This window comes from Xenopus laevis, chromosome 5S (genome assembly GCF_017654675.1).
Source record: "Xenopus laevis strain J_2021 chromosome 5S, Xenopus_laevis_v10.1, whole genome shotgun sequence".
NCBI classification, from domain to species: domain Eukaryota; kingdom Metazoa; phylum Chordata; class Amphibia; order Anura; family Pipidae; genus Xenopus; species Xenopus laevis.
Window position 1 is genome coordinate 51,147,929 of NC_054380.1, and position 13,601 is coordinate 51,161,529.

Consider the following 13,601-nt stretch of genomic DNA (forward strand, 5'->3'; position numbering starts at 1 on the left):
ATTTATAGTCAGCTCATTTAAAACATTGTTTTAAACCATAAACCAGGGGGTTCCCAACCTTTTTACATGTGAGCCACATTCAAATGTAAAGCTTTGCAACACAAGCATGAAAAAAGTCCATGGGGTGCCAAATAAGCTGTGATTGGCTCTTTGGTAGTCCCTATGTGGACTGGTAGTCTACAGGATGCACTGTTTGGCAGTACACCTGGTTTTATGCAACCAAAACTTACCTCCAAGCCAGGAATTCAAAAATTAGCAGCTGCTTTGAGGTCACTGAGAGCAACATATAGGGAGTTGGTGAGCAAAATGTTGCTCACGAGCCACCGGTTGGTTGTTGACAAGTACTCTTGTCAACAGGCAGGTAATGCCTTTTAGGACAATTGCAGACAGGGCATTTTGTCAGGGCAACATAATGACTGAACATTCCTGCCAATTACAGGTAGTTAGAATCATCATAGCAATTCTCTTTTGCACATATTAGTAAATAGTTGGATGGTTGAGGTTAAAAACCTCATACCTACGTTCTCAAAATGGATAAAACCAAAAAAGGTCTTCAAAACACCAGTGGATACATCAGACACATTTTGATGTTAATTTAAAAACTAATTAAACAATAAAAGGATATCATAACCAAACCTTAGTTTATCTTCAAGTTTCAGGGTAATGTAGGTCTGTTCAGGAATTCTAACATCATTTATAAAAGTCTATAAAAAAAAAATAATGATATATATACATTTGCAACATTTTTAAAATAATTTAAAACTGATTATGAATGGTAGAACAGAATACGATCCCTGTATATGTAATAAAAGGCACCAAGTTTGTACATGTATAGTAACTAACAACAAACAATAACATGTATGCTTTTAACCCTTTGCCTGCCAAGCACATACCCCGTACGTTCTGGCAGGCAAGGTCTTTAACTTGCAGTTATTGGCGCTGTACTCTGCCTCGGCGGCCAACGAGGCTGGGGGGCTGTCATGTCGGTCCCCGACAGGATTGTCACAGGGCCGCCCTAAAAGCAGCAGATGCATTGGATCGCTTGTCTACTGTGCTGCCCTGCTTCTTCCTTACCTTGTGCTTCTTCCTCTGCGATGCCAACCCACTTCCTGCTTGCAGAGACTCTGTAGACATGCTTCTCCAGAATCCCTCAAGTCATCAGATCGTCCAGGAACAGTAAGTGGCATTTTTTTTTGAACTTATATACACACTGTCACACAACTTTTGGAAGTGTACACACACATGTATACACATTTTATTTTTTTACATTTTTAACTCTAAAAACTGTTTATTTTGGCAGTGCGACTATTGGATAATCTATTTTGGCCACTAATTACAATGTTGGGTCAGTTATTTTGTTATTTCATTGATTTACACATTTTTTTGGGGTTTATTACAATTTTATCCCTGCATTATTGTTTATGTATCTTTAGTATAGTTTTGCTGTTTGGTGCATTGGTATAGAAAGAAGAAAATTGTTGTCATACTTATAGTGATTTTCTTTTCCTGGCCACTATTAATGTCAACATAGAAACACCGGGTTAATCCCCGCCAACAGGCATAAACCAGAGAACTCCTCCTCCTAAAATACTTTAAATATACCCCCCTCCTAGAGCCAGTAGTCTCATAATATAGCCTAAAGAAGGGAGGGTATGTTGACATTAATAGTGGCCAGGAAAAGAAAATTACTATAAGTATGAAAACAATTTTCTTCTTTCCTGGCCACTATATGTCAACATAAAAACACTGGGATGTGCCCAGCAATTGGTTAGAAAGAAGAAGGGAGGGACATAATGATGCTTAAGAAACTTTATGATCCGCAGTGAAGTACTCTGTATGTAAAAGCTTCCCCCCCTACAGGTTTCACGTTCTTCTTATAGTGGTTTAAGAAGGTCCGCATCGACTTCCAAGCAGCTGTTTTGCAAATCTCTTCTGTTGAAACTTGTGCTACAGCTGCCCAGGAGGAAGCCACTTTCCTAGTAGAATGAGCCTTTACCCCTTTGGAGCTAGTTTGCCTTGGGACTGGTAAGCTTTTGAAATGAGAATAACCAACCATCTTGCAATAAGCTGGGTGACCCCTTCTTGGCCCTGCTGGAATAATAAACACCCTTTCAGTCTTCCTAAACACCCTGGAGACCTATTGAGAGACTGCTCTCACCGGATCCACCTTTTACAGAAGAGGATCTTCCACTGAAGCTTGAGAGCTAGAAAGTGTGGGAAGAATCAATTCATGGTCTAAATGGAAAGGTGAAACAACTTTTGGTAAGAAACAAGCATCCGGCTTTAAAATGAGCCTATCCGGGAAAAAGGTCATGTTATTCTCCTTGATAGAAAAAGCCTAAAGCAGACTCACCCTAGCTGCCGTAGAAATAGCCACCAAGAATACGGCCTTTAAGGTCAATATCCATGTCGAAATCTCCTCCAAAGGCTCAAAAGGAGATGAAGTTAAGGCTGAATGCACCAAAGGCAGATCCCATGAGGGAAGATCTTTCCTTGGAGTCCCACCTGGATCTTCAGCCCACCGAGTACCCGAAATTGCCGATATGGCCGATACCTGAACCTTCAAAGTTCTATAATGTAATCCCTTTTCCAGAACACTTTGAAGGAAATCCAGAATTTGAGACAAGGAAACTGTCGACTTGTCTAATATTTGCTGAGAAAATATCAGAGGCACAGTGGGAAAAAGATACACCAACGGGAAATCGCACCTTTGCAGTAGAGCATCCACCGCTGCGGTCTGAGGATGATAAACCCTTGAATAGAAGAGAGACACCTGAGCATTCTTCTGTGTAGCCATAAGATCCACCTTCAGCATCCCCCACTTCTCTACTAATTGAAGGAAGACTAGGGGGTTGAGCTGCCACTTGTGTTTGCTCATCCAATTCCTGCTCAAGAAATCCGCCTTCTGGTTCAGTACCCCTGGAAGGTGGACTGCTGACAAGGCTTTGAGGTTTCTTTTTGCCCAATTCAGTATTGGGGTTACCTCTAACAACAACCGAGAGCGTCTCGTGCCCCCCTGCCTCTTTATGTAAGCAACAGCTGTTGTATTGTCTATGTTCACTCTCACTGCTTTCCGCTCCAAAGCTGGAGCAAAATGTATCAAGGCTTGATGGACTGCCTTTATTTCCAGAATATTTGATGGAACATTGGCTGTTTGAAAATCTCATATGCCCTGAGCGAACTGAGAATTGTGGAGAGCTCCCCAGCCTTGGGAAAACGCATCTATGAAGAACACGTCCCAATCCAGTTGCCGAAGGGGAAAACCAAATAGATTTTCTGAATCTACCCAAAATTTAAGATCTTTCTTCAGAGCTATGGGAAGATGAATAATCTGAGACCAGTTTTTCTGGAATCTGTCCCATTGCTTCAGGAACACTTGTTGAGGGGGGTCTCATTGAGCCCAACTGGAATTGTTGATCAGACCCAGGATTGACATGAATTCGCTGGCAAAAATCATCTGTTTCTCCATCATGGCTGAAACTTTTTCCTTTATTTTCTGAGCCTTGTCTAGAGGTAAAGAAACTGAACCCTTTTTGGTATTGAACAGAGCCCCCAGATACTTCATGATCTGCGTAGGAAAAAGAACACTTTTCTCCACACTTATTAGCCAGCCATGAGAGTCTGTGGATTACAAGCAAATCTGGGTCCTTGGCTAAAATTATGATATCGTCCAGGTAATGCCAGACTTGTATCCCCTCTTTCCTGTTCTGCAATGAGAGGGACTAATACCTTTGCGAAGGTTCTGGGAGCAGTAGAGAGACTGAAGGGAAGACATTGGAATTGGAAATGCCGAACCCCCACTGCAAAACGAAGAAAAGGAAAGTGGCATGCTGCTACTGGAACATGCAGATATGCGTCCTGCAAATCGATTGACACCATCCAATCCCCTTCCTGAATGACAGGAAGTACAGTATGAATGGACTCCATCTTGAATTTATTTACTTCGACAAAGGCATTGATCTTCTTTAAATCCAATATTGGTCTCCATCCCCCTGTAGCCTTCTTCACCAGGAAAAGAATTGAATAAAAACCCTGTCCTATCTTGTCCCTCGGAACTGGAACAATCACTGCTTCGTCCAGCAGTAGTTTTAAATATCTGTCCAAAGTCTCCTTTTCTCTGGCAACCGAGGAATTGGAGACTTTACAAACCGAGTTTGAGTGGGAATTGAATGAAACTCTATTCGGTATCCTGATCTGATAATTGAAAGCACCCACTGATCGGCTATTGACTTTTTCCACTGGCCTAGGAAACCTCCAAGTCTGGCTCCCACCTTGGAGGTTTCTGAAAACAGATAGTCAGGCAGACTTCTTTGGAGGAGTGGGAGTGTATCTACCCTTTCCTCTGGAGACAGATGATCCTGAATTGGACCAGGAATTAGACATGAAGCCTTCTCTTGTGTTGAATTTTGAAGCTGGTCCAAAAGATCTTCCTCTGCCTGATCCCTGAAAAAAAGAGGGTCTAAAAGACTGATTTATTGGCCTTTTCGTCTCCTGGGGCAAACAAGAACTTTTCACTCCAGAGGACTTAGAGATGATATCATCCAATTTCGCCCCAAAGAGTCTCTCACCTTCAAAAGGTAAGGTGCAGAGATTTAGCTTAGAAGGGATATCAGCCCCCCAGACACGAAGTCATATGGCCCTTCTGGCTGTAACTGAAAGCGCCATGGTACGAGCTGTTAAACGGATCAGATCAACTGAAGCCTCCAGAATGATACCTGCCAGTTGCTTCAATTCAGCTAGCCCAGTAGAAATATCTTGCTTGTCTGCCCCCTCTTTCAACGCACATATCCAAGGAAGAAGAGAGAAGAAAAAAAAAATTTTTTTTACCTAGCTCCTGCAGTGGTTTTGCTTAGGGCAGTGAGATCCATCCCCCCTAGTGCGCTGACTGTAAAACCAAGACTGACAATAAAAACCTATTCCCCTACATAGCAAAAACTAGTCCCCCATAGAAAGAAACCAAGAAGGTACAATCTCCAGCGTCTTGACGTCTTGGTGTCTGACAAAACCAATAGCGCATGCGCGTATTGGCGCCTACGCGAAATTGCGCATGCGCGAAAAGACGCACCAGCGTGGCAGCTAACTGAACACAGGGAAGACCTCAACTGTACGAAACAAGTGTCTGACTCTCACAGTTCCATTAACACCCTTGAGGAGGCATTACCATAGCTAATCAGAAAAGGCAAATTCACCTTCAAAGAGGTACAGGGAACCATTCCTCATTGCAGTCTGTGGCAGTCCTTTTTGAAAGGAGTGCTTTGACTGACCCTGATCCGCTCCAAACAGGGAAAATACCCCTGCTCGTGCAAGAGGCAGCCACAGGTTCACAAGCTAGGTAAGGAAAAAAAAAAAGAAAACTCTCTGACACCTAAGGGAAAAAAAAAAAAAAAAAAAAGACTACTGGCTCTAGGAGGGGGGTATATTTAAAGTATTTTAGGAGGAGGAGTTCTCTGGTTTATGCGGGGGCCGGGGATTAACCCCGTGTTTTTATGTTGACATATAGTGGCCAGGAAAGATGTATTTTACTTTGTTTGATCAGAATATGTACTTTCCAAAAATATATGGTTTTCTGTGGGTCGTTCGGCACATAATGCAGGGCTCTGTTTTCAGAAGCTGAGTTGGCCAGCATGAAAATTCATATGCACGTTTTTCATTTGGGGTCTGTAAATACCACATACTTTGGTAAATATATGAATATTGGGCATCAAACTATTCGGTAGACTTCTGACGTCCATATTTAGTGTGATTTTTCTTTGTATGTAAAATATTGTGTGAGAAAAATGCGGCAAACTGCAAAATTTTTAGCTGATTTTCATAAAATTTGTAAATACCTCTACGTTAGAAAAGCTTTGAAGTATGGTAGTTTGGAGTAGAAAAACATAATTACATATTTTTGATTCGTCAGAATGTGTACTTTCCAAAAGTATATGGTTTTGGGGGTTTTGGATGGTCTTATGGCACATACTACGCAGTCACTGGCCTTTGTTCACAAAATGCGAATCGGCAGCCTAGAAAATTCATATGCACTATTTTTATTCGGTCTCTGCACATGCCAGCTGCTTTGGTATATCTATGCATATTGGGCATCAAACTGTTCAGTAGACCCTTGGCATCAATATTTAGGGTGTTTTACAATTTTATATAAGAAATTAGGTGAGATAAATCTGGGCAATTGCAATATTATTAGGACGATTTTCAGAAATGTAAAAACCGCTGCCTTTATCTCTAAATTTAGGAAAGGTTTGTAGCATTATGCTCTGGAGCAGAAAGACATGCATACCCAATTTTGGATTCGGGGTACTTTCCGAAACTAGGGTTTTCTGGGTTGAACCTTTGCCCCCAACAAAACGATGTAAATGTGTTGATTTTGCAGTACCTGAAATGAAAGACCATATGGGGGGGGGGTCTACCTTTGCCCCCCCCCCACAAGTCTATGTAAATGTGTTGATTTTGCAGTATATGAAATAACAGAACGGATAGGTCAAATGGGAGTCTACATTTCGGGGCCCCAGTATGTCACATGCTTAGGTAAACCTAAATAAATAAATAAATAATGTTTCTGATATATGTGAAACATGATTTTTTTCATTTTATTAGACACTTAAAAGCCTATATCTTTTTACAGAAGTGGAATTACACCAACATTCTGAAAGAGTACAAAATGTCTAAAAATTTAGGACAAATCGGCTGGCAGGAAAAGGGTTAAACCAGTGACCAATAAATGCTTTCTGCTACAGCTGTCTAGATCTGAAAAAAAACTTTCTACTTTTGATTACATAGCCCTTTATGTCTTATGTCACCAGAATCATATTAGAACTGTTACTATGATAAGTGATACATTAATTCATGATTTGGATTGTAACTCCAGCCATATTATTTATCAATATAAAATATTATATATCCTCTATGCAAAAGATTTTTTTTGGCACAATAAACGAAAATGTAGTTCTAAGCACCTTTCTGATATACATTGATTAAAAAATGTCAGTGGTTTTAGTTATATCTAAATTTTATTGCAATTTAAAGCGATATTTTTTTTTATCACTTTGTGTTTTCTGCTGCTTGAAATAATGTAGAAGTACTATATTCAGAGCCAGGGACTGAAGCAAAGAGAAGATAAGCAATCTGACATATACTGATTTCAATAGCAATTATAACTAATTTAATTTTCTTTCATTATGAAATTAACAGTTTTGGGGAGGGGGTCTTAAAAGATTTTATTAAAGGGGCAGTTTAACTTCAAGTTATCCTTTTTAAACTGTACAACCCAAATAATGTCTTTTACCCCACTCAGGTTTCCTAGTAGAAACTTTGTAAGTCACACTGCTGCCTTATAAAACTATTACTGTTCGATAAATATAGCAGATAATTACTGTGTAGCAGTTTCAGCCCCTACTAGTGATGTGCGGGCTGTCTCTATAGCCACAGGTTGGTTGGGTTTGGGCCGACCTCGAACCCCAATTTGCTCTCCCTGTCCGCCACCTTACACTGCCGGCTTCCGAGTTCCAGTTTTGTAGCTGCGCGCCCGCCCCTTTTGTGATGTCATCAGCGGGGCGGGTCTATAAAAGGTAAAGGGGAACAGTGCCGTTCTGGGAGTCAGGTTGATGGGATTGGAGAGGAGAGGAGTCCTATGCTTACAAAATTGCTTTTACTGCTCTTTTAAAATCTACGTTTTATAAAATGTTACTAAAATAAAAAGCAAGTGAAAAATTGTGATATTTGCGATACTAATTTAAAATTAATGGGGGAACGTAATATGTTTCGTTAGCACAAAAAAGCCCCATACACCTTTGCGACCATGTTTGAGCCATTTTTGACTGATTAAAGACCTGCAACTACTTTCCTTTGGAGTCCAAATTGCTTTTGCGAACATTTGCAGCGCATGTACTAAAATTTGGCAACTGCAAACCATTTTTCGCGACAAAATACTTGACAAAACTCCAGAGCAAATGTTAAAGGTTTGCAATGGGCAATTAAGATTCGCAATGCAATAAAAGCCTAACTAACGTTTACATTGCAACAGGCAATTTTTTTATTTGCAAAGTTTTGCTGTTTGCTAATTATATTACATTTCCCCCTGAGAGGTTTAGTTAAGTTTTGTGAATGAGACCTGTCCCACTGCAGCCTTATTTTATGTAAATCTCTGCCTTCTAGCTTTACCAATTTCCCATTCTAGTGGAATTGATGATCGTCCTTTTACATTTACCCTAAGGGCAGGCATGTCCAAAGTCAAGCCCGGGGGCCAATTGCGGCCCATTTTAAAATTTACACCGGCCCTCAGCCTCCATCATTAAATTAATAATATTGTGGCCCACCAGCACAGTGTGATCAGGAATTGCGTAGCTGTAGCAGTAATATTTGGGCACATTAGTGAAATGATCTGCCACTCTGTCTATACGGCTGGCTGTGTGCTGAAGGTGTTAGCAATAGACACGTACTGTCACATAGTGACGCACCACTCTTGCATACATCTTTAGTTCACTGTACTGGCACGTCAGTATGTCTATTGACACCCTCAGCCCTAAAGAAGTATGCTAGAGCGGCGATTTACTATGTGCCAGTACGTGTCTATTACTAACACCTTCAGAACACAGGCAACAGTATAGACCAAGTGGCAGATCATTTCACTAATCATGTGCCCAAATATTACAGCAACGCAATTTCTTATTTAAATGAGGCGTGGAGAAAAAGTCCAAAGACTCCACTTCTCCACTTCCTAAACATCCATTTCTAGTAGTGAATGATCCTGATCGCAAGCTAGCTACCTCAGAATGGATGTTAGGTAGGCCCCCACACATTTTCACCTCACCAAATCTGGCCCTCGTTGCAAAAAGTTTGGACACCCCTGCCCTAAGGGTGATACAAACTATACTCATCCCATTAAGGATCACAAATTACCTTTACCATCTTCCTATTCTAGTGGAATAGATCTTCATTTTGCATTTAACCTAAGGGTTATAAAAACCATACTCACCCCATTAAGGCTCCCCAAATCTTTTACCATATGCACATCATTAGAGGCATCATAGTTCACCACAGCATGCTGTTTGTCCACACTCCTTGACTAAAAACAAAATTTTAAAGATTAGGAAAGGTTATTTCAATTTGATAAATACATATTCTTGTGACGTCTTGTGGCATGCAAATACCATCCTATCATGAGCATATTATAGTCCATGAGAAAATAATTTATTTATTAATTATACTTTGTGGAAATTATTTAACGGTTTGCCCAGAGTCATCCCTACTATAATGCAAATTTCCCCCTCTGGTATGACCTTACTGTTATAAGCAGTACACTTTCTAAGGTAACATTTATGGACTGGCCAGTTTATAAGGTAACTATATTACTGCTCCTAAGTGCCATACCTACAAAAAATACAAATATGCTATTTTTATTATTGCTAATTTGCTATTTGAGGTTGGCTATTATGATGCTGAAAAATTACCTGTAACATCAGCTCACAGTCATCTCTTCCAACAAAAATCATTTCTCGTGGCAACCTGTGGCGTGTGCCCTCACTGCTTACCAAAAACCAGGATGTAAAGCTCATTTTTCCTTCTTATAATCACGACTCTTCCACTATTTACATCATCCTAAACAACACAAAACATGAAGATCATAACAGTAAACACCTTTTGGTTAACATTTAGAAAGCCATTGTATGTCTTATTCTTGGCAACTCTTCTACTGATCTTCATTTTTATTTTCAATTTACCAAACTGCAATGCTTTTTTAAAGTTAGCGCTTTTTTTTTTTTAAATAAATAAATCCTGACAAATTACCTATAAACTTCCAATTTGCAGCATTCAACATTTGATAAGGTTCCAAGATAAAACTTCCTAAACATGAATACCACGGGTATTCTGAACATGTGTCGGTATGCATAGGATTTCCAAAGTATTTGTGGCATGCAGAGACTCAAAAATGAGAACAATGAATAATAACTATATATACAAAATATGGTAGTCCAACAACAAATAGAAACTCATCAGGTAATGGGAGAGGTCCAGGTGCACTGCCCTGAGTATTCACAGCAAGGGGAGTGGTTCAAAACCAAAAATTTCAGGCACTCAAATCAAGGCAACCTTCCACCGGGGAATAAAGTGGATGCCATCCACTACATCATATGGGGGTGTGGTTATAGCCCTAATTGAAATGTATGTTCTTAACTGACTAACTGTTGCTGATTTGTTATTGATTACATGGAAGTGTTATTGGTTTGTTATATTTGTGTTTAAATACTGTGTTCATAACTGTTCGTAGTTAACCTATGACTTAGGGGCAGATTTATCAAGGGTCGAATTTGAAAAACTTCGAAATTTGAATTCAAAAAGACCAACCGAAATTAAATCAAACTTTTTTTTGGCCAAAGAGGTCCGTTTTCGATCGAATTTGAAATGTTCGAATCAAAGTAATATCACATTTCCCAAAAAAACACTTACATTTTTCAAAGTCCACTAACTGACTCCAAATGGGTTCTAGGCTAAAATAGGCTAAAATAGCAATTCGGCAGGTTTTAGATGGCGAATGGTCGGATTCGAATTTTTAAAGAGAAAGTACATGATAAATTTCAAAAGTCTAATTTTTGATTTTTTTTTTCACATTAGAATCAAATTTAGACTATTCCCTAGTCGAGTGTACACAAAAAATAGCTAGAAATTCTAATTTATTTCATTTGAATTTTCACTTTGACCTTATAAAAAAAAAATATAAATCTGCCCCTTAGTGTTTGTAACACGAAATGCATAAGGCTATGCATGTAAAATAATAATTTTACTTATAGTTATTGCCTGGTGGAAGCCTGCCTTCTCTTGCCTGTTCTGCAATTTTTTGTTAATGAATAAGTACTGTAATGTTTATCATTTTCGTTACTGTGTATTAAACACACTAGCTGCTTTTGCGTTGTAAAGGCTCCAAAAACAACATGAAACCCCAAAAAGGACATATTTAGAAAAATCCAAATGCACAGCTTTGCTAAATGTTATGGTTTCTATAAAATTTATTCTAAGCTTGTACTTTTTTTATTCTTTTAAGTGTAAGAATAAACTAGCATACACTGTATTCCCCCTTACCCCCAGCTGTAGACTTTGTTAGGCATTAGATAAGAAGCACCTCTTTATTCAGAAGGTTTCGCAATGGGATGATGATTTGTTTTGCTTGTAGGCACAGGAAGTAGAATGTGACTTTGCTTACAACAATGTTATGTCATCCACTGTATGGCCATATGCCAATTGGTCTATCTTTATTAACAAGAATAGCAATAGCACTGTATAACACAGCAGGAGTGTTTTTAATGAGTACTTGAGAGCTAACCCCCCCCCAATGTGAAAAGTCCCTTCCACTACCCTCCAATGTGCCCCCGCCCTGCTTCCTCCCCGCATAGTGCATTAGTGAAAAAAGTGCCCACAATTATGCAGAGTAGTGCACTAGAGCTCGATGGCCCAATCTTTGCATCCTTGGATCCTCTTCCTTTCGGCCATTTACAGCACATGTGCAGTTGATGCGAACACCAGACTGGCTCTAACCGCGCATGAGCCAAATATCTCCATGTCTGCGTTCCCTTCTGGAAGACTACGCCCTTGACGCGCCCTTTAGCTCAGTTGTGCTACATATATGCGAGTTGCACAATTAGGGGCACATTTTTCACTAATGCACTATGTGGGGGAGGAAGCAGGGAGGGGGCCCTATGAAGGGCAGTGGAAGGAACTTTTCACATTAGGGGGGGTTTGTTCTCCTTTAAAGGAGAAGGAAAGCTACGGAGGTATTTTACTGCCAATAGATTAGCTGCAATAGTGCAAGCTAGAATGCTATATTTATTCTGTAGAATGTTTTACCATACCTGAGTAAAAAGCTCTAAAATCTCTATGTTTGTTTAGGATAGCAGCTGCAGAATTGGCTTGGTGTGACATCACTTGCTGTCTGAGTCTCTCCCTGCTCACTCATGCTCACAACATCACCCGGCAGTGCATTCCACAACCTCACAGTCCTGACTGTGAAGAACCCCCTACGTTGCTTCAAATGAAAGTTCTTTTCTTCTAGTCTAAAGAGGTGGCCTCTGGTACGGTGATCCACTTTATGGGTAAAAAGGTCCCCTGCTATTTGTCTATAATGTCCTCTAATGTACTTGTAAAGTGTAATCATGTCCCCTCGCAAGCGCCTTTTTTCCAGAGAAAACAACCCAAACCTTGACAGTCTACCCTCATAATTTAAGTCTTCCGTCCCCCTAACCAATTTAGTTGCACGTCTCTGCACTCTCTCCAGCTCATTTATATCCCTCTTAAGGACTGGAGTCCAAAACTGAACTGCATACTCCAGATGAGGCCTTACCAGGGACCTATAAAGAGGCATAATTATGTTTTCATCCCTTGAGTTAATGCCCTTTTTTATGCAAGACAGAACTTTATTTGCTTTAGTAGCCACAGAATGACACTGCCCAGAATTAGACAACGTGTTATCTACAAAGACCCCTAGATCCTTCTCATTTAAGGAAACTCCCAACACACTGCCATTTAGTGTATAACTTGCATTTATATTATTTTTGCCAAAGTGCATAACCTTGCATTTATCAACATTGAACCTCATTTTCCAGTTTGCTGCCCAGTTTTCCAGTTTAGACATATCACTCTGCAAAGTGGCAGCATCCTGCATGGAACCTATAGTTCTGCGCAATTTAGTATCATCTGCAAAAATAGAAACAGTACTTTCAATGCCCACCTCCAGGTCATTAATAAACAAGTTGAAAAGCAAGGGACCTAGTACAGAGCCCTGTAGTACTCCACTAACAACACTGGTCCAATTAGAAAATGTTCAATTTACCACCACTCTTTGTAGTCTATCTTTTAGCCAGTTCTCTATCCAGGTACAAATACTATGTTCCAGGCCAACATTCCTTAATTTAACCAGTAACCTTTTGTGTGGCACTGTATCAAATGCTTTAGCAAAGTCTAAGTAAATCACATCCCACATCCCACTGCCATCCCAGAATCGAGGTCTCTACTTACATTCTCATAAAGAGAAATTAAGTCAGTCTGGCAAGATCTATTACGCATAAAACCATGCTGGCACAAACTCATAGTATTATGATTTGCTATGAAGTCCAGTATCTTATCCTTTATTAACCCTTCGAAAAGCTTTCCTACCACTGACGTCAGACTAACTGGCCTATAGTTTTGAGGCTGAGAACGGGATCCTTTTTTGAATAGAGGCACCACATTAGCAATTCGCCAGTCTCTCGGCACTATGCCAGATCTCAATGAATCCTGAAAAATTAAGTAAAGAGGTTTGGCAATCACAGTGCTAAGCTCGCTAATTACCCTGGGATGAATACCATCTGGCCCTGGACCTTTGTTAATCTTTACATGTTCTAGTCTCTTTTGAATTTCTTCATGTGTGAACCATGCATCATTAGTTGTATTACTAGAATTGGGACTGTTAAGAAGGAAACCTTCACTTACTGGTTCCTCATTTGTGTAGACAGATGAAAAATATGAGTTCAGAATCTGCGCTTTTATTTTGTTTTCATCAACCAGCTGACCCCCAGCCAGAACCAGGAACCTAATATGATACAGGTTATATAGTAAGTATACCTTGCTGATCTAAA

The 13,601-nt window shown here is 39.9% G+C and overlaps 1 protein-coding gene across 1 annotated transcript in view; it reads right to left on the reverse strand.

Annotated features, from left to right (window-relative positions):
• cep170.S (centrosomal protein 170kDa S homeolog) overlaps positions 1-13,601 on the reverse strand; it is a 97,392-nt gene that overhangs the window by 74,773 nt on the left and 9,018 nt on the right. The window contains exons 2-4 of the mRNA XM_018265340.2: positions 9,447-9,594; positions 8,972-9,061; positions 626-704 (exon numbers count right to left, since the gene is read on the reverse strand). Of these exons, the coding sequence (XP_018120829.1) occupies positions 626-704; positions 8,972-9,061; positions 9,447-9,551 (274 nt within the window). The 5' untranslated portion in view covers positions 9,552-9,594. The remainder of the gene's footprint in view (positions 1-625; positions 705-8,971; positions 9,062-9,446; positions 9,595-13,601) is intronic.